Below are 27,140 nucleotides of genomic sequence, written 5' to 3' on the forward strand. Positions count from 1 at the left end.
GTTGTTTGGAACACCTGGCCTAAAAACCAGAAGTTAAAATGACACATTGATAGATTCAACGAAGAAGGCCATAGTAATAGAGAAGTAATAAAATATAAATAGGAATGCAAATCTGCTTTGCTTGCTTCCTTTCTGGGTCCTAAACTTACCAAACAGTAATTTCAGTTACAGAATTGCAGAACAGAAAGGTGAATTATGTCTTAACCACTAAAAGCTGCAGTTTATTTAGCATTACTTCTGGTTTTCTTCAAACTAAACGTTTGATATTTTTTGCAAGCTTATAACACTTTGCTAACAGTCAGGAAAGTAAGTGTTTAACAAATGAAATGAATAAGCACTGCACTCAATTTAATATGATGCACGTTAAAAGAGGGGCTTTAGAAAATGTTTTTTTTAGTGCTGAGTTTGTCAGAACTGAAGGATCCTTATATTTAACAGGATGTAACAATCATCTTTAATTGGTAAAAAAAAAAAAATACCAATTAATAATATAAAACCTATGGGGGGATCAAGCACATACTATTTAATATAGATAGCTATGCCCTAGATTTCTTGCAGAATATAAGTGACTTTTCCCAGTGATAAAATCTACAAACTCACTGCAGTGTGAAAGCCCTTGGGTTTTACAAGTCTCTGGTGTAAAGAGGTTTATGAGATTTTAACCCCTGAGTGAAGAACTAAAAGTTGCATTTTGTGTGAATGTGGATGTTTTATAGGCAGGAATTATGCTGTTGTTGACCTACAATTCTCAACAACCCCCCTCTGCCAAAACAACCAGTAATAAAACCTGTACCTGCACACCAGATCCTTCTGAAGGGGCGAACTCCATGGACTTCAGGATACTGCAAAGAACAAGAAACAATTGATTGCCCATTCTTAACCTGTTTGCATGTAAATATTCACCACTTTTGCATTTCCGATTTTCTGCATTTCAAAGTCACTATAACAGATAACATTCTTTCTCAACTCACCCCCAAGTAAAATATTTAATTGCAGGTCCTAAATAAGACATAAGTATTATGGGTCATTTAAATATTGCCTTTTTCCCCACCAGGCCAAAGAATAATATTAAATGTTAATAAGGATGTAACATTTGAGGCTGTCAAGAAGTGTATACATTTATTAGTGAAGCTGGAAGCAACTTAAATTAGCATACTAGTTTTAAAGACCATAGCAATAATGGTAGCATGTAAAGGTACACTTAGGGTAAGGACACACTGGACGATTTGTCGCCAACGTTTAAAAAAAAGTAAATCGCGGCGACAAGACGATCGTCTTTTTTGAACAGACGATTCACAGCGACTATTGGCACAGAGCGATTTGTATCCCATTACTCTGTGCGGTACGTGCTCCACCCAAACCGGAAACGGTTTGTGCTTCCCGCTGTAACCTGGCGTCTTTACGTTCTTGCGTCATTGCGTTCGCATTGTAATTTGAATACAATTGCTGCTACTTATCCGTATGTGTGTGTCTAGGAGATTTCAGTGCTTTTCTAAGTACATGCTATTTCTGATAAATCGCTCGGAAAAGGGTCTCAGTGCGTTTTGGAGCTACAGGCGATTCACAAACGCGCTGTGGGCACAGGAGCTGGCGTCTTTCATTTGTTTTTGTTCAGAGACAAAACGAGCGATATGTCGCCACGATTTGCTTTTTAAAAACGTTGGCGACAAATCGTCCAGTGTGTCCTTACCCTTAAAGGAGAAGGAAAGCTACGGGGGCATTTTATTGCCAATAGATTAGCTGCAATAATGCAAGCTAGAATGCTATATTTATTCTGTAGAATGTTTTACCATACCTGAGTAAAAAGCTCTAGAAACTCTCTGTTTGTTTAGGATAGGAGCTGCAGTATTAACATGGTGTGACATCACTTCCTGCCTGAGTCTCTCCCTGCTCTGGGTTCAGATTACAGTAGAGAAGGGAGGGAGGTGGGGAAGAGGAGCAAACTGAGCATGCTCTTGCCCAGGGCAATGAGGTTTAAGCTGAAGGTAGGAAGTCAGATACAGAAGCCCATGTGTACACAATAGAAGGAAAGAAATGCAGTGTTTCTTTTGACAGGGGACTCAGAGCAGCATTACTTTGGGGGTTTACTGGTATATTTAGATGGACCTTTCTGATAAGGCTTACTTAGTTTTAACCTTTCCTTCTCCTTTAAGGAAGAGAGTGGCAAATTATTTCTGCATAAATGCTTCCGCTAGGTTGCTAACATATTTAAAGCATGGTAGAAAGAGTTTATTATTTGATCTTTTTCTGCAATTAGAACTCGTGTGAAGTGGTGTCCGACACCATCTTAATGATAATGAAACCCATTTGCTGAAGCGAAAGGATCCTTCTTACTTGACCCAAGCAATCACACACATGAATAGATTCTGGTGGCTATGACTATGGTAAAATTATTTAGTACCACAGTCTTGATTTAAGTTATGAGCGATTTAAAGGGGAACTGTTATTAATATGAACATGTACCCACACTTCACAGTACTAATCTACATGTGACTGCATCACCATAGGTACAAAAGGAATAACCACAATAATAGTTAAAACTGTTTTATAGGTGGACAAAGAAGGCAAGGCACCATCTAGTGCCTCCAGCATTGCAAAAGTAAAGCAGCTGGATGTTAAGCCAAGTTGATTAACTCGTGTTTGGAAGCAACATCCTTAAATGGACAGTCCTCAACATTAAAAAATAATTAGTCTGACCTGTTACTAAGTACACGCTAAATGACGTCTAATGTGCCACTGAACACTGGGTTGCTGAAGACTATCCAGCATGTAAAGGCCTCCATACATGGGCCTCTAAAAGTTGCCGACACGGTCTTATTGGCCCATGTATGGGGCCATCTGATTGGCTTCCCCAATCGATATCTGGTTTAAAGTCGGCCAGATTAAAAAATCCCGTCGGATCGCGGTCGTATCTCAGCGTGTATGTGGTCCGGCGATCCGACCTCCCGTATCAGATCCAGTACGATCCAATCGTCGGGCATATCGGGGAGAGATCCGCTCGTTTGGCAACATCGCCAAATGAGTGGATCTCTATGTCTATGGCCACCTTAACTTAACTTGAGGTTGATATTGAATTTCCCCATCCCATACTTGATGGGCCATTATAAATATAAATGTTGTTAGTATCTCCATTTTGTGGAATTATTTTGCTAATACAAATATATTATATACTGGTATGGGACCTGTTATCCAGAATGCTCGGGACCTGGGTTTTGCAGATAACGGATCTTTCCGTAATTTGGATCTTCATACCATAAATCTACTAGAAAATAATGCAATCCTTAAATAAACCTAATGGACTGGTTGTGCTTCCAATAAGGATTAATTATATCTTAGTTTGGATCAAGTACAAAGTACTGTTTTATTATTACAGTAAAAAAAAAGAAAATCATTTAAAAATGTTTTGATTATTTGGAGCTTTCTGGATAACTGGTTTCCGGATAATGGATACCATACCTGTATATAAATATTCACTTGAAAGTGACTCACACAGGGCATATCCATTTAACTTACTTAAGCTCCTTTTTAATTTCTTCATAGTCAGCCTGAACCTTCAGTTTTTCTTCAAGTTGCTGCAAAATAAATGTGTTTTTTTTTTAGTTATTCGTTATTTGACACTCCTGCAACATTACAAAAAAAATTAATCTGACCTGTTACTAAGTACACCCTAAATACTATATATTACTACAAAGCTTTAATAACACAGGTGACAATAATATAACATATGCTATATTAAGATCTGCTTGGCATACAGGGACAATGCTACACATGGGTCCGGGGCCCTATAGATTGTTTTTAAACTTTTGAATACTCCCCAATTAGTTTATTATCGGTTTATGGGGTCACAAAACAAATGCATAAAAACCATACCAGCCAGTTACGACTGCCTGTGAGAAGAGAGTGATCAGTGAGTGAGGACATGAGGTACGAGTGCTCAAAATATCCGACTAGTGGGAAGCTTATGAGGTACATGGTTGGGGGGGGATCAAATCATTCTTACAGCTTTCAAAAAATGGAAAATGAGAGTTACTGATGTCAGCTCTAGTGTATTTTCACAAATAGGAAGTCCCATTGGGATTCTCCATTTCTTACCATTCTGTCTCAATCAACGTATTCATGTGAGCCACAGCACAGGCATTAAGTACAGAAGATAGAATTACCTCTGATTTGTATTAGAATATTATATATTTAACTGTACCGAATGTTTAGCTACAATTTACCATTTAAAATAAGCTTGTGATTTGGGAAATGGTGAGAATAGCCATTGCAGACATATTTTTAAGTAGATATCTGTGCAGTGCTTTTACGAGTGCTCCCTTTACACTTCTCAGAAACAAATGTGACATTTGTGTTTCAGCAGTAATGGCATGGCAACCATTTATTTTCATGTTTTATACACCAGACAAATTTCATTTATCAAAGGTAGTGGACGCATGCAAAAGCTGGGACTGGCAAGGCATGTCAGAAATAATAAATGACTTGAGATCAAGAGGCTTTGCTTTTATCTCTGCATCCAAAAAGCACAGTCTATTAAAAAGGACTCACTGAGCACAATTTGATGAAGTCGGAAAATATTTGTGATGCATGCCATAAATATGACTTGTCAGACTGTGGACTTCCAGGGAACTACAATATTTTAGAGGTTAATGGCTGCTTTCCAGTGCTCAGCATGTCCCAGAACAGGTTGGTATCAGTTGTCACACATATATCATATATACCAGTAGTGATTAAGATCAGTTATTCAATGGACATAAGCCCCAAGAAACAGTGGAGATAACAGATCTGCTTGTTTGAAGTTGTAGCTTGGAACCCTAGCCAAATGACTACTAGTGTGCTAACCAAAGGAAGAGAAAGCATATGTAATCTTAAAAACCCACAGGCTAGATCAGGGGTCCCCAACCTTTTTCACCCGTGAGCAACATTCAGATTTAAAAAGAGTTGGGGAGCAACACAAGCACAAAAATGTTCCTGGGTGGTGCCAAATAAGGGCTGTGATTGGCTATTGGTAGCCCCTATGTGGACTGGCAGCCTACAGGAGGCACTGTTTGGCAGTACACCTGGTTTTTATACAACCAAAACTTGCCTCCAAGCCTGGAATTCAAAAATAATCACCTGCTTTGAGGCCACTGGGAGCAACATCCAAGGGGCTGGAGAGCAACATGTTGCTCACGAGCTACTGGTTGGGGATCACTGGGCTAGATAAACGGACAAAATATATGGCAAGGAACTATATAGTGCAATGGTGTGTCCAATCGGAAGGCCCCCATACACGGGCCGATAAAAGCCGCCGACAGACCGAGTCAGCAGCCTATTGGCCTGTGTGCGGGGTCATCTGACGGGCTTCCCCGATTGATATCTGGCCGAAAGCCAGCCAGATCTCAATCGGGCAGGTTAAAAAATCCCTTTGAATCGCATCTGTGCATCTATGCGGTCCTGTGATCGACCGCCCGTATCCATTCTGATCCGATCATTGGGCACTAGGGGCCACGATCAGATCAGCCCGATATCGCCCACTTCATTGTGGGCATATCGGGGAGAGATACTCTCATTTGGCGGCAAATGAGCGGATCTCTACGTCTATGGCCACCTTTAGTGTTCTACCAGCTGCAGCAATACCTCTGCTAACCTCAATCAGACTTCCCTGTACTCTCAGACCTGGAATTTCCAATGATTTACTAGCCAGTACTTGTGCAGGTAAATTATTCTTCTTTTATAGGATAATAATTTATTTTCCTTAACTTCAATTTATATATTTTATCTTAACTTATTGTGTGCCAGAAGCTGTAAATCCGTCATTGCCAAAACAATCATCAGGGTTTTTAGCAGTTTCTAATATATAATTCTACAATAATTGAAGAATCATAAAATAACATGTAGTTCATAGGAACCTTTTGTTAGAGAAAATAAAAACAAAATATGCACTGTTTACAAGCAGTGTATTTCCTGCATTCATTTCCATAAAATAAAATACCAGTTAAGCTGAAGAATAACTTCATCGAATATCCCTTCACAGATCTGAATAGACATTGCCGTACAAAGTGGTCAGGGGTATACTCTAATAAAAAAATTTGTGTTATTCCTTTACAGAAACTGAAGAAAAGGGAATATTAGTCTGTTCCAAAATATAGCAATGACTGCATTCTTCTTTACAAACTCAAGCATTCACTGTATAAACTGAAAATGTTTCAAGATTTTGCTTTCCTTTGAATCACAGAACTAATATTTAGTTGTATAATCAGTGTTTCTGAGAACTGCTGCACATCTGTGTTGTATGGAGTCCACCAACTTCTGGCACCTGTTACATTCCACAATTCTTCTGCATTTCTTGTTTTTGCCTTAGAAACTTTTTGAGGTCACCCCACAAGTTTTCAATACGATTTGAGAATTGGGCTGGCCACTCCCTAACATCAAGCTTGTTGGTCTGGAACCAAAATGTTGCTCATTTACTGGTGTGTTTGGTGTCGTTGTCTTGTTGAAACACCCATTTCAAGAACTTTGCCTCTTCGACATAAGGCAACATGATTCCAAGTATTTTGATGTATTGAAACTGAATTATGATCCCTGGTATGTGATAAATAAGCCCAACACCATAATATGAGAAACATCGCCATATCATGATGCATGTGCCACAATGCTTTACGGTCTTCACAGTGTTTGGGTTCATCTAACAAACTGTCTGTGGCCCCTAGACCCAAAAAGAACAATCTTGTTTTTATCAGTCTTGCACCATTTCTCTTCAGGCCAGTCAATGTGTTCATTGGCAAACTGTAAACTCTTTAGCACGTCTTTTTTAAAACAATGGGACTTTGCGGGGGCTTCTTGCCGATGGGTTGGCTTCAAATAGACGTCTTCTAATTGTTATAGTACTCACTTTAATCTTCCTGGAGCTGATCATTGAATGAGTCTTTGCCATTTTGGCTATTCTTCTATCCATTCGAATGGTAGGTTTCGGTTTTCTTCCACGTCTTTCAGGTTTTGGTTCATTTTAGCTGAGCAGCCTATCATTTTCTGCACTTCTTTATATGTTGTTCCCTCTCCAATCAACTTTTTAATCAACGTGTGCTGTTATTCTGAGTAATGTCTGGAACGACTCATTTTACTCAGATTTTCAGAGGGAAATGCACTATGACCAGCACATTTGCTGCCTTCCTTCCTTAAATAAGGGCCGTAATTGACACCTGTTTTTTTCACAGAATGAACGAGTTCACTAATTGAATTCCACACTGCTATTATTTGGAACAAGCTATTATTTTTAACACTGCTATTATTTTGAACAAGCCTCAATTAATGATTCAATTACACAGAATCAGCAGCATGCATGTCATGACTGTTGGGTCTGTGGGTTTTCAATAACTCTACTACACCTACCAGAATATTATTTGCCAAGTATAATTTCTATAAAAACAGCGATTGATCAGGTTAGTGATGTCAGACTACTATTATTCTGAACACAACTGGATATAAATTTGCACAAAATAAATCACCTTCTTTATTTATTATTGCTCATTTCCATTATACTGAATGGATAAATATATAAAAAAAAAACAAAAAAAAAACAACACAGAAAGTAGGTCAGATCTGCATTGTCCTCCAGAACAGCCATTTTCAAGCAGAGGATACCTACATTTAGAGTGCTGTTCTTGGTATTTAGCTGCTGTTCAAGCTGAGAGATCTGAGTGGCAGAGTTTTCACGAAGCTTAGTAAGACTGGCCTGTAACCTCTGCACGTCTTCCACCAGCTGAGCGATCTCCCGTTCTTTTGCAGTAAGTTCAACCTCCATGCTAGAGTGTGACACTGCTTCTGTTGACTGCTCCTGTAACAAAGTACGACAAGGTTTGTTTTTGAAAAAACAGTATATTGTCTACCGAAGATGATTTGAAGTTAAAAGAAGGCAACAATGGCATGTGCAACATAGAGAAAACGAGTGGATGGGGAGCATTCTGCTACTTTCTATTGTTAGAAATGGGTAATTTCTGGGTAAATTATTATGTATTGATAACTTTCATGCTCACAGCCCTGCAAAAATGAAATATTTAACATCTAAATTAGTTTTTCCCTGCCTTAGTAGGAAAAAATTGTTTTGAAGTACTATGGTTTACAACGTTTCAATAATATTACAGCTGCTTGTATTCTGGCCCCAGATTCCCTTTATAGTCAAAATATTACAGTGTGGTCCTAGGGCCACCAGTAAAGTAAAGGACAGTAAATACATTCCTCAAGTCAGAAAAACTAATATATATATAATATATAGTTATGAACTAGCCACAGAGATCTCTAGATGCCTGCACAAGGAATGTTCCGGTGTTGATTTAAGAAGACACCATCACTTTTGAAGCTAATTCTTTCAAACTAGTAGACTAGAATACAAAGCTGAGCCATGGACAGTAAGCAAAACTAGAGGCACGGCTAACCTCTGGGATGATACTGAAACTGTAAATGTCTATTGTAGGATTCAAGAGGAAAATTGGGATGACTTTGGGAAAAATTAAGCGCCGCATATGTTTTGCTACTGCCCATTCCCTCTATGACTGGTGGGAAAGCATTTATAGGAGATTACTAGCCAGCAGAAGAGGCGATTTACAGTGGGCCACAAATCCCCTGGTGTGGCATGGCCCTTGATATTACAGATACATCTAATAACCTGCATGTCATTGGGTTCAATCCTAATATTTGAAAAGTAAATTCCTACAAGTCCAAGTGAACCTCTTGCCAAATAGCATTTCAGTCATCAACTGTTTGTTGAACGTGCATAATTTGTGGGAGAATGTTTCATAATGGATGTATATTCCCTTGAAACAGTAACTGTTGAAAATTGTTTTAATTTTTGGCTGAAAGACCCCTCCAACTTCATTCAGTAAGGCCCTGCGCATAAAAGTGTGATCATCCACAAATGTAATCTAGCACTAGACTGTTGATGGACAGCAACACTCTCATTTTGTAGCACCATGAAAGCAGTTTTCAATGTTTCCGCAGTGCTAAAAACTGTTTTTCAAAAGTGTCTATGGGGCCCTTGGGCAGTCCAGGGTCCAAACAAAAGCCATTGGACAGCAGCATCAAGCTAATGGCCTCCAGCTGTACAGCACTGCCCTATTCAATCAATATGGCCCAATCATGTTGCACTTATAAAAGTAAATTTTTATAAATAAGTGTGATCAGACATTGGTCTCAAACTATTCAACAAGTTAAACTAAGCCTGCAGGCAACACTAATAGACATAAGCCTAAGCCTCTAGTTAGCCTATTAATAGAAATAGGCATGCATTGAATACTAAAACTGTTTCTAGTAGTTATTTGACATGCTTGGGTATAAAAAATAATAAAAAGGCTTCATAAATATGTAAATCATATATAATTCTTGTCTTCCGTACAGTATATTATTTCCTTAGAGAAATTGTACTTTGTCGTTTTAAAGGAGTTCTGCCTTTTCATGCAAACTTCATTTATAAGTACAAGAAGATCACAGCAATAACAATTTATCGGTTAGCAGCAAAGTATACTGAAACCTGCATGGAACCACAAATAAAAAAACATAAAAGTTGCTTTTCTGAAACGTTATTGTTGAAGGCTAAAAATACATATTATCTGGTTGTATATGAACAGCTTGTATGTTTTTATGCCAATGGCCCTTTTAGATTCCAACTACTAATGGAGGATGTTTCTACCAAACAAAAAAATGAAGTGTATATGCTGCAAGGCTCAATAAAAAAATAATTTATAAAAATAAATTAGGCTGAACACTGTCCTGGTAAAATCAATGCTTCTACCATGCAAAATACAGTACTATGTGGGTGATTTGGGCCGTGTGAATTGAATTAGTAAATGGCTAGGATTTTATTCCTCACCGTATCAGGTGCCGTCTGTGCCTGGGAAACATGCTGGAGAGATTTGTTAAGTGTGGCAAGCTGCTCCTTCAAGGCCTCTGCCTCTCTCTGAGCCACCTCTGCTCTCTAAAGGAATTAAAAAAGGAGAAGAGAAAGAGAAAGTACATTCATTTTAACAACTGACAATTAATCTGAGAACATTCATCAATTCATGCCTGGCTGACTATAATTGATTTTCCTAAACACTCAACCTAATAAATGTTAGGGGGGAAAAAAACGTGGAAAATGATGGATTTTTATTTTAAACAGTACAAGGAAGAAATAATTGAGCGATTATGACAGTAATTTAACGCTAGGAGCAAGGAATCCCCTGCTGCTGCTAATGCTGCATTTATCAGGCTGAATAAATATGAGGAGAAATGGAATCTTTTTATTAAATTTATTTCTATATTCGTGCCGAGAACGATTTCATTTTAGAAATGAAAAGGAGTCATAATGAGTAATACAGGTTGAACATTTCATTTTTAAATATGGAGATGTCTGAAGATCCAGTTAAGAGCAAGGAAGGGAAAGAGTAAACACCTATGAAAACCAGGGAATGTTTCAACTCCACTATTTTAGGATTCAACAAAATCCTGAATTCAGCCTAATCCCAAACACTAATTTAGATATGTAAAATAGGGAAACAAGTAGAATAGAGACTGGCTAAACATTTTTTTACTTCCTTGTTTGCGTTTTGTTTTTATTCGGATTCAGTTTGGCAAGGCACTTGGATACACGCAACCAAATCCTGGATTTGGAGCATCCCTAATTTAAAGGGATACTGTCATGGGGAAAAATTTTCTTTCAAAATTAATCAGTTAATAGTGCTGCTCCAGCAGAATTCTGCACTGAAATACATTTCTCAAAAGAGCAAACAGATTTTTTTATATTCAATTTTGAAATCTGACATGGGACTAGACATATTGTCAATTTCCCAGCTGCCCCAAGTCATGTGACTTGTGCTCTGATAAACTTCAATCACTCTTTACTTCTGTACTGCAAGTTCTAGTGATATCACCCCCTCCCTTTCCCCCACCCCCCAGCAGCCAAACAAAAGAACAATGGGGAAGGTAACCAGATAGCAGCTCCTTAACACAAGATAACAGCTCCCTGGTAGATATAAGAACAGCACTTAATAGTAAAAACCCATGTCCCACTGAGACACATTCAGCTACATTGAGAAGGAAAAATAGCAGCCTGCCAGAAAGCATCTCTCTCCTAAAGTGCAGGCACAAGTCACATGACCTGGGGCATCTGGGAAATTGACAAAATGTCTAGCCCCATGTCAGATTTCAAAATTGAATATAAAAAATCTGTTTGCTCTTTTGTGAAATGGATTTCAGTGCAGAATTCTGCTGGAGTAGCACTATTAACTGATGCGTTTTGAAAAAAACATATTTTCCGATGACATACAAAATACAACTACCACAATTATTTTATTCCCTCTCAATACACAACTATGGCATTCTACAACAAGTTTTGGACATTGCCAGTGCCCAAGACATACTTTGCTTTATAGTACATTGCAAATAAAGAGAAAGGACAAGGTAAGAATGCAGCAGAATAAAAGCATGCAAGACTTTATTTTCAACAAGATTCACATATAAATCCTTCTTTTAACCATAGACAAATACATTTCAGCAATATCTGACAAAACCCAAAATAAATGCTTCATCTAAAAGTTATGTAGAGCAATTGTCTGCCAACTTCCATTTGTAAAAATGATAAATATTTGTTGAACAAAAACAATTAAAAGTTCCTATGTGCCATAACAGAAACAGTTTCCATGAAACACATGTTTTATTGATGTATTATGGAGACCACTGATTCCTTTCACCTTGATAACTGAGATCTAGAATTTAAAGGCCCATATTTTGTTAAAAATGTTTTTCCAGAATCAGTTAGACCCAAAATGCTTTAGCTTTGCAGGGACTGATGTTGAAGCTGCTAGGGGCAGGGACCCTGCATGGAAATGAATACTTTGCACATGCAGAAATCGGCAGAAATCCCCAGTCTGATTCTGAGAGACTGGGCACTCAGCTGATGTGAATGGGTGAGCCCCCAGGCATATAGAACATTGTTGCAGGTATCAGAAGTAAAGTGTCTAACAGCTCTGACAGTCAAACCTGTGAAAAGCAGTTTGGGTTCCCCACTGGAAAAGGAGAGTGTTTTGCACTCCGAAAATATATATATTTTTTTGGGCTTTTCTAGACCAGAATGAGATTTTTTTGATTTTCAGAAAGAATTGCTGGATTTCTCTCTACCTGATAGTAGTCTAGAAAAACTGAACTTTTGAAAGAAAAACAGTAGGGACTGCTGGACAGGAAAAAAGTCTAGAAAATAGTACATATTTGTTTTGCTTGGTGGTTAAAACAAAGACAATACTGGTGTGGGACCTGTTATCCAGAATGCTCAGGACCTGGGTTTTTCAGGATGACAGATCTTTTTATTATTTGGATCTTCGTACCATAAATCTACTTGAATGTCATGTAAACATTAAATAAATCCAATAGGCTGGTTTTGCTTCAAATAAGGATTAATGATATCTTTGTTTGGATCAAAAGAAATCTGGAATACTTGGATAAAATGGAATCAATGGGAAAAATGGCCTTTCCATATTTCAGAGCCCATACCTGTATTTTAAATGGTATTCATGTTTTGGTCTATCATAAGAGCTGGCTGTCACTGCAGCAATTGCCATATATTATCTCATCCCAAAAGAAGGTGAATGTAATCCCATCTCTTCACCTATAACTTTCAGTGCCAGAAAGGACAGCAACATGTCCCAAGTAATAATTTTTTTTATTTTGAACATATGTATGGGATACAATTCAGCTAAAATTAGAAGAGATTACTGCAGGAAAACATCCTGCCTTATAGTTTAGTTGGAAGAAATGGATTAATGCAATTATATTTTAAACATACAGTAGGTCATACCACTGCAAACTTTATTAAAAGGTGCAAAGCCTATGATTATTTTAAATGCTAATTATAAACATGTTGATAACTTTAATTGTTAGTATGTGTTAAGAACATTATAGTGTGTGCGCATGTTAAACTGTTTAATTATAAAAATGATGCTTTTAATATTGATGTGAATTCCTGGTTATTACGTGAAATTAAACAAGTCGTTTAATTTGTGGCCAAAAAAATAAAAAGCAATTAAAGCTGACCATATTATTTAAATATTAACAGTAAGGTGCAAATAAAAAAAAGGGAAGATGAACACTACTGCCATTTCACACATAGGTCAGACAGTGCTCTGATGCTTGCATCAACCGCATTAATATTCATTATTGTAGAGATGTCGCGAACTGTTCGCCGGCGAACTTGTTCGCGCGAACATCGGGTGTTCGCGCTCGCCGGAAGTTCGCGAACGTCGCGCGACGTTCGCCATTTTGGGTTCGCCATTGTTGGCGCTTTTTTTTGCCCTCTCACCCCAGACCAGCAGGTACATGGCAGCCAATCAGGAAGCTCTCCCCTGGACCACTCCCTTCCCTATAAAAACCGAAGCCCTGCAGCGTTTTTTTCACTCTGCCTGTGTGTGCTGAAGAGATAGTGTAGGGAGAGAGCTGCTGCCTGTTAGTGATTTCAGGGACAGTTGAAAGTTTGCTGGCTAGTAATCGTTTTGATACTGCTCTGTTTATTGGAGGGACAGAAGTCTGCAGGGGTTTGAGGGACATTTAAGCTTAGGTAGCTTTGCTGGCTAGTAATCTACCTTCTACTGCAGTGCTCTGTATGTAGCTGCAGTGGGCAGCTGTCCTGCTTCTGATCTCATCTGCTGACTGCTGCAATAACAGTAGTCCTTGTAAGGACTGCTTTTATTTATTTTTTTGTTGTTTTACTACTACTACTACTACTACTACTATAAGAGCCCAGTGCTATTAGTCTAGCAGTGTTGGGGAGTGGGACTGGTGTGCTAATCTGCTGCTCCTAGTAGTTCAGCAGCACCAACTTTAATTTTTTTTTTTTAATATTCATTTTTTTTTATTTTACTTTTTTTTATTTTACTACCGCTGTAGTAGTGTATAAGTTGACCTTTTAGGCATTATTTGCCCTGTAGGCATTATTTGCACACTGTTTTCTTCAACCCGCCATCGAGCTGTGTGACCTTGTTCCCATTCTGTCTAAATATCCATAATATTACCGTCTCCAGAAAAAACACCGGAGTCACTTTTTTTGGCAAAAAATGACTATTTTCAGCATTTATGTGGCATATTTTTTCTGGCAACTGTGCTTCAGTGGCTGCAACCAAAAAAACTGGGCAAACAATGTCTACAAGGTCAACGTATGGCGAAAAATGACTATTTTCAGCATTTATATGGCATATTTTTTCTGGCAACTGTGCTTCAGTGGCTGCGTCCAAAAAAACTGGGCAAACAATGCCTACAAGGTCAACGTATGGCAGTTGTTTAAAGAGAACAGTAGATTACTAGCCAGCAAAGCTACCTAAGCTAAAATGTCCCTCAAATCCCTGCAGACTTCTGTCCCTCCAATACAGAGCAGTATCAAGCAGATTACTAGCCAGCAAACTTACTATCATCTGTCCCTGAAATCACTAACAGCTCTCCCCCTACACTATCTCTTCCAAGCACACACAGGCAGATTTTTCAGATACATTTTTGCCCTTGATCCCCCTCTGGCATGCCACTGTCCAGGTCGTTGCACCCTTTAAACAACTTTAAAATCATTTTTCTGGCCAGAAATGTCTTTTCTAGATGTTAAAGTTCGCCTTCCCATTGAAGTCTATGGGGTTCGCGAACCGTTCGCGAACCGCTCGCGTTTTTGCGCAAGTTCGCGAATATGTTCGCGAACTTTTTTTCCGACGTTCGCTACATCCCTATTCATTATCCACATATGTGCTGGAAAAAAACATATAGAAAATAATAGCAATGCAACGGCATAATAATAATAAAAAGTCTATTTCCCCCAGCCATTTCTACTCCTTTTAATAGCTTTGGGGAGGTCACTTCTCTGTTTCAAGTCCGAGATGTCTTGGACACTTCCTTGGGGTCTATGCTTAACTACAATGAAGTTCAGTTGAAGCTTCCAAATGCGCAGTTACGTTGGTTTATGTATTTCCAAATTAGGCATTATGTGTTACCATTCACTCAATATTTTAAGAATAATCTACCTACTGCTTTTGAACAATTAGCTTCTAAGGGCCTTCCTCAAACGAAATTAATATCGAAAATTTATGCTATGATTAATGACCCCTTTGGTATACGAGACTACAAACATTCGTATATGGTGAAATGGGAAAAGGCCCTGAACCTGGACATTACTCAGGAGGAATGGGAATCTGTCTGGAATAATGCTAAGCGTAGTGTGACATGTACCAAGCAGAAGGAGAATATCTATAAAATATTGATGCATTGGTACTTAACCCCAGTGGGGTTGCACAAAACCTTTCCTGGGGTTTCCAATTTGTGCTGGAGATGTGGCGAAGCCCCGGGAGATGTTTATCACATATTTTGGAATTGTGCATTGATCCAACCGTTTTGGGATGACATCTTAGGCCTTGTGCGACGGTTCACGCATGAGGACGTACAGAAGGATGCTTTTACATTTTTGCTGGGCAAACCGGTTTTAGGGCTTACTGTAGCTCAACAAAAACTGCTCAATCATGTGCTTACGGTAGCTAGGATTTCTATTGCAGCTAAATGGAAAACACCGAATGTTCCTTCCCTACGTGAAATCTGTCTGAAATTAAATAGTAATAAGGATTTTGAATATAGGATTGCATACATTAAGAACACGATTCCTAGTTTTCTGAAAATCTGGTCGGCCTGGGTGTTACTTTCCACTGATTTGGTCTAACTGCAGGGTTGCTAAGGGTACTCACTTTGATATTGCTGACAATGATGCTGCCGTTTTACGGTTAAGGGTCTGTATGGTTACGGCTATTATTTACTATTATTTATTATTTACTGTTTACTATTTTTTATTTTCTTTTGCTTTGTTTTCTTTTATTTTGTTGTTATTGTTCATGGTCACTGCGTTGACCTTATTGGTTGGCTTATTTGTATGCAATAGTATGTAATGTTCTTACTTGTGCCTTCACTCACTCTTTTTGATAAACATTTGGATCGTGACTCTGCCTGCAACGTCATGTATGTTCTTTGCTATTTTTGTTCTAGCACTTGGGCTGCGAAGCTCTTAAATTTCAAATAAGTCCTAATTGGTACATGTTGTTTGGGAGGAGTCACGTGGGGCAAGTAAAGCGCGGCATATATTGTCTGGTGCTCCTTTCATTATGTCTTATTGATGTTGTATAGATGTATGCTTGCACTTTATCCATTCTTTGACATGTGTCTCCTTCACTGTGATTGTATTTCTTTTTCTTTTGAGAAAATAAATAAAAATCTAAGTTACAAAAAAAAAAAAATAATAATAAAAAGTCTATGGTTGTAGGTTCTGAAATCTTATTTTGAAGGACTACAAACCAAAATCTGCACTTATTGCTTTAGTTTTTGTATTTCTGTCTGAAGGGGAAACAAATTAAAAGGAAAACTAAATTCAAATGTAGGTGGTATATTCTTAAAGGAGTGTGAAATGCTCCAATAATCCCTACTTTAATACCATGATATGATGTGTAAATTCAGGCAAATTTATAAAGACTTCTATTTGTTTTCTGCAAATGTGTAGTGTATAAAGTAGATTGTAAAGTCCTGGCACAAATAAAACGCAGGATTTAAAAAAAAATAAATGTCGAGCTCTGCCTCTGAACCAGTAAATGTTGAGCTCTGCCCCTGAACCAGTGATTTAAATAGTTAACACAGGTCTTGCATGGTGTAAAAACAGGGATGGACCAGTCTCAAACTTGACTAGCTTAGGTGACCCTTCTATGCACATATTATTCAGATTATTAATACAAATATCTTGACAAATGGGTGCTTTAATTTAAATACAATTATAAACACACACTCCATTATAAATAAGCAGATTAGTTCTGTGTAATGGATTTGTTTCATGATAGGAATGCATGGCACAAGGACAGCAACAGATTTTAATATCTATGCCATTCATTTTAATTTTATAGCACTGACATTTACATACAGTCCAATCTAAACAAGCAATGCTTTGTTTTTTTACATTTTTTTCTGTTTTTTCTACACCTGTACAAGTTTTCTAACCATTACTTGCATTAACCTTAATAATCATGGTTGATTAGAGCTCTATTTAATCATTTACTGTAGTGCCCTTACAGCAGAGCCCACAATACGGAGGTACAGGTATGGGACCTGTTACCCAAAATGCTCGGACCTGGGGTTTTCCCTGCATAACAGATATTTCCGTAATTTTGATCTTCATAACTTAAGTCTACTAGAAAATCATGTAAACATTAATTAAACCCAATAAGTAGGGTTTGCTTCCCTTAAGGATTAATTATATCTATGTTTGGATGAAATACAAGGTACTGTTTTATTATCACAGAGAAAAAGGAAATGATTTTTAAAAATTTGGATTATTTGGATAAAATGGGAGTCTATTGGAGACTGCCTTTTCTGGATAACAGATCCCATACCTGTACAAAGTGCAAGTTCTGAATTAGAGAGGGACGGAGGTACACTTTACATACAATAGATGATCAGAACTTGCGCTTTGTAACTGAGTATAGGGGCCTAAACATCACTTTAAACAATCTCTAATTGAGAAAAAATTACCTGATTGGCTCTTTCAAGGTCAGTCATGATCATCTCAATCTCATCTGCCCTGTGGAAGAAAAAAAAACACAAACATTAATAAAAGAGCAGCATAACAAAATCAAGAATCAAATTAAATATAAAAATCAGATTTTAACCATATGCTTTTATGTTAACATCAGCTATACTTTGAGACCTGTTCATTTCATTGTCATATATGAGCATTCAGTGCCTTGCCATGTGATTCAAACAGTACTAATGATTATGATTTGATGTACTAACATGATATAGCAAAAAGGATGGATAATTGCATTAGCTTTTAAAGGTCCATACTGATGGCTTGTCAAATGATAACAGAAAAAACTATATTTTCTGTTTTTTTTACTATATGGAGAAGAACTACAAGGGCAGACTACAAGAATGCCCCAATGCTGCTCCAATTTTATATATATATATATATATATATATATATATATATATATATATATATATATATATATATATATATATATATATATATATATATATATATATATATATATATATATATATATATATATACACATACATACATACATATAGCAAAGGAAGTAAGACACTGGACACAAACACTGTAGATTATAATGCATAATATACCCCCTACTTAAATGTATTTAGATATCATTAGTCACCTTGGAGTTATGTGATCTGTGACCTCGTGCTTTTATATAGTCACATAACTTCTCGGTGACTAATCATATAGTGAATAAAGTACCCCCTCTTGAAAAATATAAGGATATTATAAGTTATCGAGGAGTTTCATGACCATATAAAAACACGAGGCAGAAGGAATACACAAATTTTAGTGAGTCATGTGACAGAAATTACATCACTACTCACCGTTTATAACTGATGACATCACTACTCACCGTTTATACGGATATAATTTACAAGATATTCATGGCTTTTGTGTATTATATAGTGAATAAAGTACCCCCTCTTGTAAAATATAAGGATATTATAAGTTACCGAGGAGTTTCATGACCATATAAAAGTACGAGGCCGAAGGCCGAGTGTTTTTATACAGGTCATGGAACTCCGAGGTAACTTCTAATATCCTCATATTTTACAACTGGGGGTACTTTATTTATTATAATACACAAATTTTAGTGAGTCATGTGACAGAAATGACATCAGAACTCACCGTTTATAACTGATGACATCAGAACTCACCATTTATAAGGATATCATTTACAAGATATTCATGGCTTTTGTGTATTATATCGTTATAAATTACAGTAGGGGTACATTATCCACTATATCATTTACACATTTTAATGAATCACACTATGCCTAAAATACTTTACACGTTTATCATTGGCATTTTTTTACACATTTTTTTTACATGCAACCACATAATTACTCGTAATCAGTGCTTGGTAAATCGGAACATAAAACTCTTTTCGTCACTAAAGAAGGCCTAAAGTACTGGGAAAAGAAACCAATTTCTCTCAGATACATCTTTCTGTAATGCCCCAGTGTAACTATTTACATTCCAGTTTTTTTTTGTTCCAGAAAGGCACTTCTGCTAAAGATGAACACCTAATTATAGATTGGTTCTGTAAATATTAATTAATTCTTATCCCAGCATGCATAAATATTTTTATACACTGTTGGATTAAACAAGGACTGTGTGGGTTTTGGGGATGGCATTTTAAATGATTTTAACAATAAACATTTTAACTGGCAGATATCAGCCAGTATTTATACCCTATTATGGTCACAGGATAAGGAATCTCAGTATTTAGTGTAAGGCAGTCACATGGGCAACTAGCAAAATGGTTACTAATCATCTACAACCAGTAGTTCCATAGACTTGTTACTTGATGAAACCAATAAAAATGTTGCTCTCAGAAAGCAAAACAGTACATTCTGTCAGCAGCCACAGCTATATTTCTGTATAAGATGGAAGTATTGAATATACAAGTCCGATTTGCACCTTCCATCAACTCCCTTCCATCTAGGGTTGCCACCTTTGTGTGGCTTACGATCCGGGCAGGGCCATGATGACACCGGGGCGGGTCAGCGATGTTGTTGGCAGGGCGTTCTACGTCACATGGATGGGGCTATGACGTGGCGATCAGCTGATCACATGTCAATCGGGGGAGATCCTGCCGGTTTTCCTTTTTTGGAAAACCGGGCAGACTTTCTTGACCCGGGCAGCCCTTCTTAAAACCGGCTGTCCGGGTCAATTCTGGACAGGTGCCAACCCTGCTTCCATTGAACAGTTGGTTCGGAATCAATGGTAATAAAATGTGCTTAATTTAGTATTGTTTATACAGATAATATTGTATTTGCATGAAAAATATGCCAGAACTTTACAAACAGGTGTTATTCGTTCTTGGCAAATTTTTAATTTTTAAATGTTTTCCCCTTATGCTGTACCTTATGCTTGATCCTAACTAAGCTGTATGAACTCATATTGGCAACAAAACAATCCTGCGGGTTTATTTACTGTTTCATAGTAACCTTAAAAGAGCAGTAAAACCAAACATATAAAGAATTTTAAAGAATTTTAAATATAATGTACTGGTGCCCTGAACTGGTAAAAGTTCTGTTTGCTTTAGAAAGACGGCCTTAGTTTATATTAACAAGCTGCTGTGTAGCCATGGGGGCTGCCATTCAAGCTGGAAAAAAGGAGAAGAGGCTCCCGTTACATAGCAGATAACAGATAAATGTAAGGCCAAAGGCCTCAGGAGTAGTGAGGACCAAGGGAGGAAAATAACAATGTCCAAGTTCGCAGTACAGTAGAGGATGAGACAGAAGAATGGTTAAAAACAGGCAACAAGATCAGTCCAGGCAGAAGAGGTTCAAGGTCGAGAATTCCAGGCAAGGGTCGGTAGACAATAGACAAGAAGTTTGCAATGAATCACACCCAGGAGTAGTAAACTAAACCTATAATTGGGCACTGATGACTGTCCGGAGTTCCCTTATAAAGGCCCAGGTTTGGCGCCAATTTTGGACGCATCGGCGTCATGACGTATGCGCGGACGCGCTGACGTCAGCGACTGACGCGCTGACGTGTGCGACTGACGCCGGCGCCCATTATTGACGCCGACGCCCATTCCGTCGCCGGCGACCAATCTGAGTGTGGGAAGAGGTCGACATCATCCGTCTGCGTCCGTGAGGAACCAGGGAGCCACCATCTTGGACGCCATCTTGGTTATCCAGCTCAGATTCCATTACAATAAAGTCATGTAAAACACTATTCTATTCTACAAAGCTTATCTGTTATGCGCTATGTAACCTGAGCCTTTTCTTCTTTTTCCAGCTTGAATGGCTGCCCCCATGGCTACACAGCAGCTTGTTTATAGAAACTGTAATCGTTTTTCTGAAGCAAACACACAAGTTTTACCAGTGCCAGTACATTAAATTTAAATTTCTTTGATGCACTTTCATTTATTGGTTTTAGTGTTCCTTTAAGATAAATGACAGAAAAAGCCCTTAGGCAGAATCCCCAAGCATTTCCGGGAATAATCAATGAATCATCGAAATAGATGAACAAACTAAACTGAACTCGCAGAATGAAATAAACTAATAGAGGGGACAGATTCCTTACAGCTTCATAAACTTAAAATAAAGGAATTGTTCAGTGTAAAAATAAAAACTGGGTAAATAGATAGGCTGTGCAAAATAAAAAATTTATCTAATATAGTTAGTTAGCCAAATATGTAATGTATAAAGGCTGGAGTGACTGGATGTCTAACATAATAGCCAGAACACTACTTCCTGCTTTTCAGCTCTCTTGGTTTCTACCAGGCAGTAACAAATCAGAGACTTAAGGGGGAGCCACATGGGTCATATTTGTTGCTTTTGAATCTGAGTTGAATGCTGAGGATCAATTGCAAACTCACTGAACAGATATGTACCATGTGGCCCCCCTTAAAGTCGCTGACTAACTCAGAGTTATAGAGCTGAAAAGCAGGAAGTAGTATTCTATAATTATGTTACACATCAAGTCACTCCAGCCTTTATACATTACATTTTTGGGTAACTAACTGTATTAGAAACATTTTTTATTTTGCACAGCCTATTTACCCAGTTTTTATTTTCACACTGAACTGTTCCTTTAAGAGACAAACTGCCATTTTTCATCCATTACATATACATAACTAACAATAAATGAACGAGAGCTACACATAAATATATACTGGAACTGCAACCTCCTATTTTGCTAGGGTTTATAGTCATGGTAATAGTGCTACACAGTGAAGGTGAGATGTTCCCTGTTATAAGGAAAGCTACAGATGCAGGCGACTGCACAAAAATTGGCCTCTAGTGGCCCAACAAGGCTTCAAAATATATTTGGTATGTGAAGGGGGTGGGCAAAAAACCATAAAATGACAAGTAACATCATGCAGACAGCATTTGAAATGCAGGTCATAGCTTGGCATGTGACCCACTGAGCAATCACATTGCCTGTAACTGTCACTCAAGGTTCAATCGTTCCAGTGCGGGACAAATTGAACAGCTGTGGCTCAGAGAATTAAGTGTACTTCATGATTCATTCTGTATCTATGAAAGGAACCGTGTGAGAATGTACTGTGCTTTGCGAAGCATTAAAGGCTCTTCTGCAATAGATTTGTTTAATACCCATGAAACACCGTTTTATCAACAATAATTGTCAAAAATTAAATCTGTTCTCGATGGCGTCTATTTTATTCATCGTAGTCAGAGCAACAGAGCGAGGTTATATTATCTGTGTACGGAGGGAGACAAAAGGCAAAGCACAAAAACATAACAAATTTGTTATCCTTGCTGGGTTGTATTATAAAGTATCTTCTCTTTCAGACAAAGATATACATAAAATATATCAGCTTTTCTAAACAATTCTAAATATTTATATTTGTTTTCTGCGTCCACACACAGGGCAGAATGATTTAGCTCTCCTACAAGGAACATCTTGTTGAGTTGTTGAGTAAAGCACACTACCCATGTGTCATCAATAGCACTGCATGATCTATATGGCACAGGAACAAATGGGGTGCTACTACTGAGTAGTACTGAACGTGCCCCATGAAGCAGTAGGACAGCTCCCTCTGACATGTGGGCAAATACAGAGAAAGCAAATGACCTATACAGACACAGAGCAATCGTAATGGCTAAAAAGGGCCATCATATTTTTTTTAACAAGGGGTAATTCTTTTTTTTTTCCTTTAAGTAGTTTAAACATTAACCCTTATGTAATATTTTGTCCTGTACGTTCCTTGCTAAAGCAGCTAACACTTTTTCACACTGTGCACCCTAAAGGTTTCCCATGGCTAACGGAGAAGGGGTTTGGAGAAAATGTTAAAGTAGTTCTTAATGTGAAACTGTGAATGCCAATGATTTCTGCTGATAATTGTTGCTGGGTAAATACTGAAACAGTATACGTATGGGATCCATTATCTGGAAACATGTTACCCAGAAAGCTCTAAATTAAAGGAAGGCCATCACAGATAGACTCCATTTTATCCAGAGAAGCCACATTTTTAAAAATAATAAGAAAAAATTCCTAACTAAGATATAATTAATTCTTATTTGTGGCAAACAATCCTACTGAGTTTATTTAAAGGGATGATTCACCTTTAAAGGACCAGTAACATTAAAAATGAAGTTATTTTAAAGTAATAAGAATATACAGTGAGAGCTGTAAAGATGTGGAATTCTCTCCATGAATCAGTGGTACAGGCTGATACATTAGATAGCTTTAAGAAGGGGTTGGATGGCTTTTTGGCAAGTGAGGGAATACAGGGTTATGGAAGCTCATAGTACAAGTTGATCCAGGGACTAGTCCGATTGCCATTTTGGAGTCAGGAAGGAATTCCCCCCCCCCCCCCCGAGGCAAATTGGAGAGGCTTCAGATGGGTTTTTTGCCTTCCTTTGGATCAACTGCCAATTAGGCAGGTTAAAAGAAGTTAAAAGGTTGAATATGATGGATGTGTGTCTTTTTTCAACCTAACTTACTATGTTACTATAATGCAGTGTTGCCCTGCACTGGTAAAACTGCTGTGTTTGCTTCAGAAACACTACTATTGTTTATTTAAATAAACTGCTGTGTAGCAATGGGGGCAGCTATTCAAAGGAAAAAAGGCTCAAGTTACACAGCAGATAGCAGATTAGCTCTGTAGAGCATAATGTTATCTTTGGGACTTGTATTTGGCCATCTTAAGAGACCTGCTTATCTTAAAATTGTTACAATTGTTTCTTTGCTTATCTTAAATTGTAACAAATGTAACAAAGTCCTTCAAGATGGCCAAATACAAGTGCCATATAGCCTTTCAATTTCTGCCATTGCTACACAGCAGCTTGTTTATATGAACTATAGTAATGTTTCTGAAGCAAACACATCAGTTTTACCAGTGCAGGGCAACACTACATGATATTTTCATTACTTTGATTTTTTGGTGTTACAGTTCCGTTAAGTTAACTTTTAGTATGTTATAGAATGGCTAATTCTAAGCAATTTTTCCTGAAACCTTCATTTTTAGTTTTTGAATTATTTGCTTTCTTCTTCTGACACTTTCTATCTTTTAAATGAAGGTCACTGACCCCATGTAAAAAAAAATGCTCTGTAAGTCTACACATGTATACGTTATTGTTACTTTTTATTACTCTGCTTTCTATTGACGGCTCCTTTTCATATTCCAGTCAAATAAAAATGTGGAGTTCCAAATTACAAATTTTGTGCGTGGAGCGTGGCAATTTCTTTGACCATGCTCATTTTATAGCCACATCCCCTAATTACCATGTTAATTTTACAAAATTTGGAAGGTTATGAAAGTTTGAACATATTTCTGTGTTTTTTATGTTATTTCATTTTTGCTAAAGAAGGTGAATTGCCCTTTAAGCTGAAAGTCACAGTTTCCCCAAGAGACCTTCTTATCTTAAATTGTTACAATTGTTTCTTTGCTTTTCTTAAATTGTAAAAAAATGTATTAAAGTGCACATTGACACTTATTCTGGGCTCTGTGCCAAAAGCCAATTAAGTTTTAGAAAGATTGTATCATTTTCTGGCTATTCAATGCAGGAGATCAAAGAGAAAGTCGTGACATTTCAGTACCAAACTGGGACTGTGGGTTGAGCTGTCAAAATCGGGACTGTCCCACCAAAAAACGGGACAGTTGGGAGGTAAGTAACAGGTCCTATACCTGTATAAGAAAATTATTTACCCTACTAAAGGAAACAATGTGCAAACAGCCCAAATACACTTTCAGTTCAGAAAGCACCATGATATCAGAGCCAGAAGTCCATGCAGAAAATACTTTTGACTATTGGACATTATTTTAAGGATCCAAAGATTTTCCTAACCCAGGCTCACATAACATCTGAGACAGAAATGGGTTTGTGTCTGCCATGTGAATTTAACTCATGTTTGGTGAATAGATTCCCAGTGTAGCACACAGATATGCATTGCTGGAATAAAACCTCTCCCTTTTGATTGGCTAACAGGCAATATATTTTTTTTAGGTAGCAACAAAACAGTTAAATAAGCTACAAAACACACTGCAAACTTAAGGTTGTGGTTTGGATTGTGATATCGTTTAAATGAAACCCTACAATGCAACATTGCCTAGGATCAGACCAAATTATGTTAAACCATGATGGTTGCTAGATACCTGCATGCACACAATAATCTGTGTCCTTCAAGATGCCCAAATACAAGTCCCAAAGTATAGAAATATATATATATATATATATATATATATATATATATATATATATATATATATATATACAGGTAAAGGAGTCACCTGTAACACCCATAACACTGCTAGTCATACATGTTTCACCCTTGCTGGTTGTTTCAAGGGTGGCAGTGTCTGCTCTTGATCTCAATGACAATGACTCTGATGAGCGTCTCTGTGTAACCAAACAGGGACTTGTTTAATTTACGTTATTGTAATGGAAAGGCATGCAGATGCAGAGAAGTTCATATCCAATTCAAGCAACAGTCTGCCTGTCTGGAGTAAATATTTGCCTACTGGAGCTAAATTGTTTGTTAATGCTTACCCAAGAAATTACACATTGTTTATCACCATGGTATCATAATAAAGACTACCTTAACATCAAATGTTAAGTAAAAACATATTGTTTAAAAGCAAACTACATAAAAAAGAAACTATTTTAAAAATGTAATTGAACTTCAGATTGCACCATTATTGATATAACATAAATATCTTGTTTAGAAGGGAGACCCAAGTATGGAGGTGCACTACTCAATTGCACTTAAGTTTGTATTAAGAACAAGCCTTGTGCAAAGATGTGAATGTCTGATTGATTTCCACTGAATCAGTGGCAGCAAGCATGTGCAGAAGACACCTCACTTACTGACTTTACAGTCAAAGAGAGAATTAGAGCACAGAAAAGGGGGCAGAGCTTCACATTAGACCAGGAACTAGCTGAAATGGGCTGCTTGTGATTTAGAAATGACATGAGACTGAAGAGAGGGATAAAGAAGGTATGTTATTCTGAGGGCTGTGTGGAGTCGGTAGCATGGCTAAAATATGACGAAAGCTTGCTTTCTCCTGCCTAGACTGATCTTGCTTGAACATGCTTGATAAAACACTGTATAATGTTGCCTGGAGACCTTTCAGGTGCATGTCGTTAAGAAGTCCAAAAACCCTACTTCAAGCCCTTATCAGGTGATAGTTTTCTTAAAGGGATACTCTCATGGGAACATTTTTTTCAAAATGAATCAGTTAATAGTGCTGCTCCAGCAGAATTCTGCACTGAAATCCATTTCTCAAAAGAGCAAACAGATTTTTTTATATTCAATTTTGAAATCTGACATGGGGCTAGACATATTGTCAATTTCCCAGCTGCCCCAAGTCATGTGACTTGTGCTCTGATAAACTTCAATCACTCTTTACTGCTGTACTGCAATTTGGAGTGATATCACCCCCTCCCTTTTCCCCCCCAGCAGCCAAACAAAAGAACAATGGGAAGGTAACCAGATAACAGCTCCATAACACAAGATAACAGCTGCCTGGTAGATCTAAGAACAGCACCCAATAGTAAAAACCCATGTCCCACTGAGACACATTCAGTTACATTGAGAAGGAAAAACAGCAGCCTGCAAGAAAGCATTTCTCTCCTAAAGTGCCGGTACAAGTCACATGACTGGGGGCAGCTGGGAAATTGACAAAATGTCTAGCCCCATGTCAGATTTCAAAATTGAATATAAAAAAATCTGTTTGCTCTTTTGAGAAATGGATTTCAGTGCAGAATTCTGCTGGAGTAGCACTATTAACTGATATGTTTTGAAAAAAACATGTTTTCCGATGACAGTATCCCTTTAAATTGCCAGGTATCTATTACAGTAGTACCCCGATTTTACGTTTTTCAGGGGACCAGAAGAAAATGATGTAAAATCCAGGAAAATGTAAAATCAGGGAAATGTATTATGAGTAATATATAGGTGGGACCAATAAACAACAATGTAAAATGAGGGAAAACTTAAAATCAGGGGAAGTAAAATGGGGGTTCTACTGTATATGCCAATATTATGTAAAGTTAACCTGTTAACTGTAGTGACTCAAACAAATATGGGACTGCATTAGGGCTTTCCCCATAAAATTCAAGAGACTGTGCCCTAAAAGCTTTATACACAC

The 27,140-nt window shown here is 37.6% G+C and overlaps 1 protein-coding gene across 3 annotated transcripts in view; it reads right to left on the reverse strand.

The window, feature by feature from the left end:
* cux1.S (cut like homeobox 1 S homeolog) overlaps positions 1-27,140 on the reverse strand; it is a 249,974-nt gene that overhangs the window by 92,173 nt on the left and 130,661 nt on the right. For all 3 annotated transcript variants that reach the window (XM_018249101.2, XM_018249099.2, XM_018249098.2), the window contains exons 9-13: positions 17,530-17,578; positions 9,842-9,946; positions 7,625-7,813; positions 3,514-3,572; positions 794-842 (exon numbers count right to left, since the gene is read on the reverse strand). In XM_018249101.2, coding sequence (XP_018104590.1) covers positions 794-842; positions 3,514-3,572; positions 7,625-7,813; positions 9,842-9,946; positions 17,530-17,578 — 451 coding nt within the window. The remainder of the gene's footprint in view (positions 1-793; positions 843-3,513; positions 3,573-7,624; positions 7,814-9,841; positions 9,947-17,529; positions 17,579-27,140) is intronic.

The sequence above is a fragment of the Xenopus laevis genome, chromosome 2S, assembly GCF_017654675.1.
Source record: "Xenopus laevis strain J_2021 chromosome 2S, Xenopus_laevis_v10.1, whole genome shotgun sequence".
Classification (NCBI taxonomy): domain Eukaryota; kingdom Metazoa; phylum Chordata; class Amphibia; order Anura; family Pipidae; genus Xenopus; species Xenopus laevis.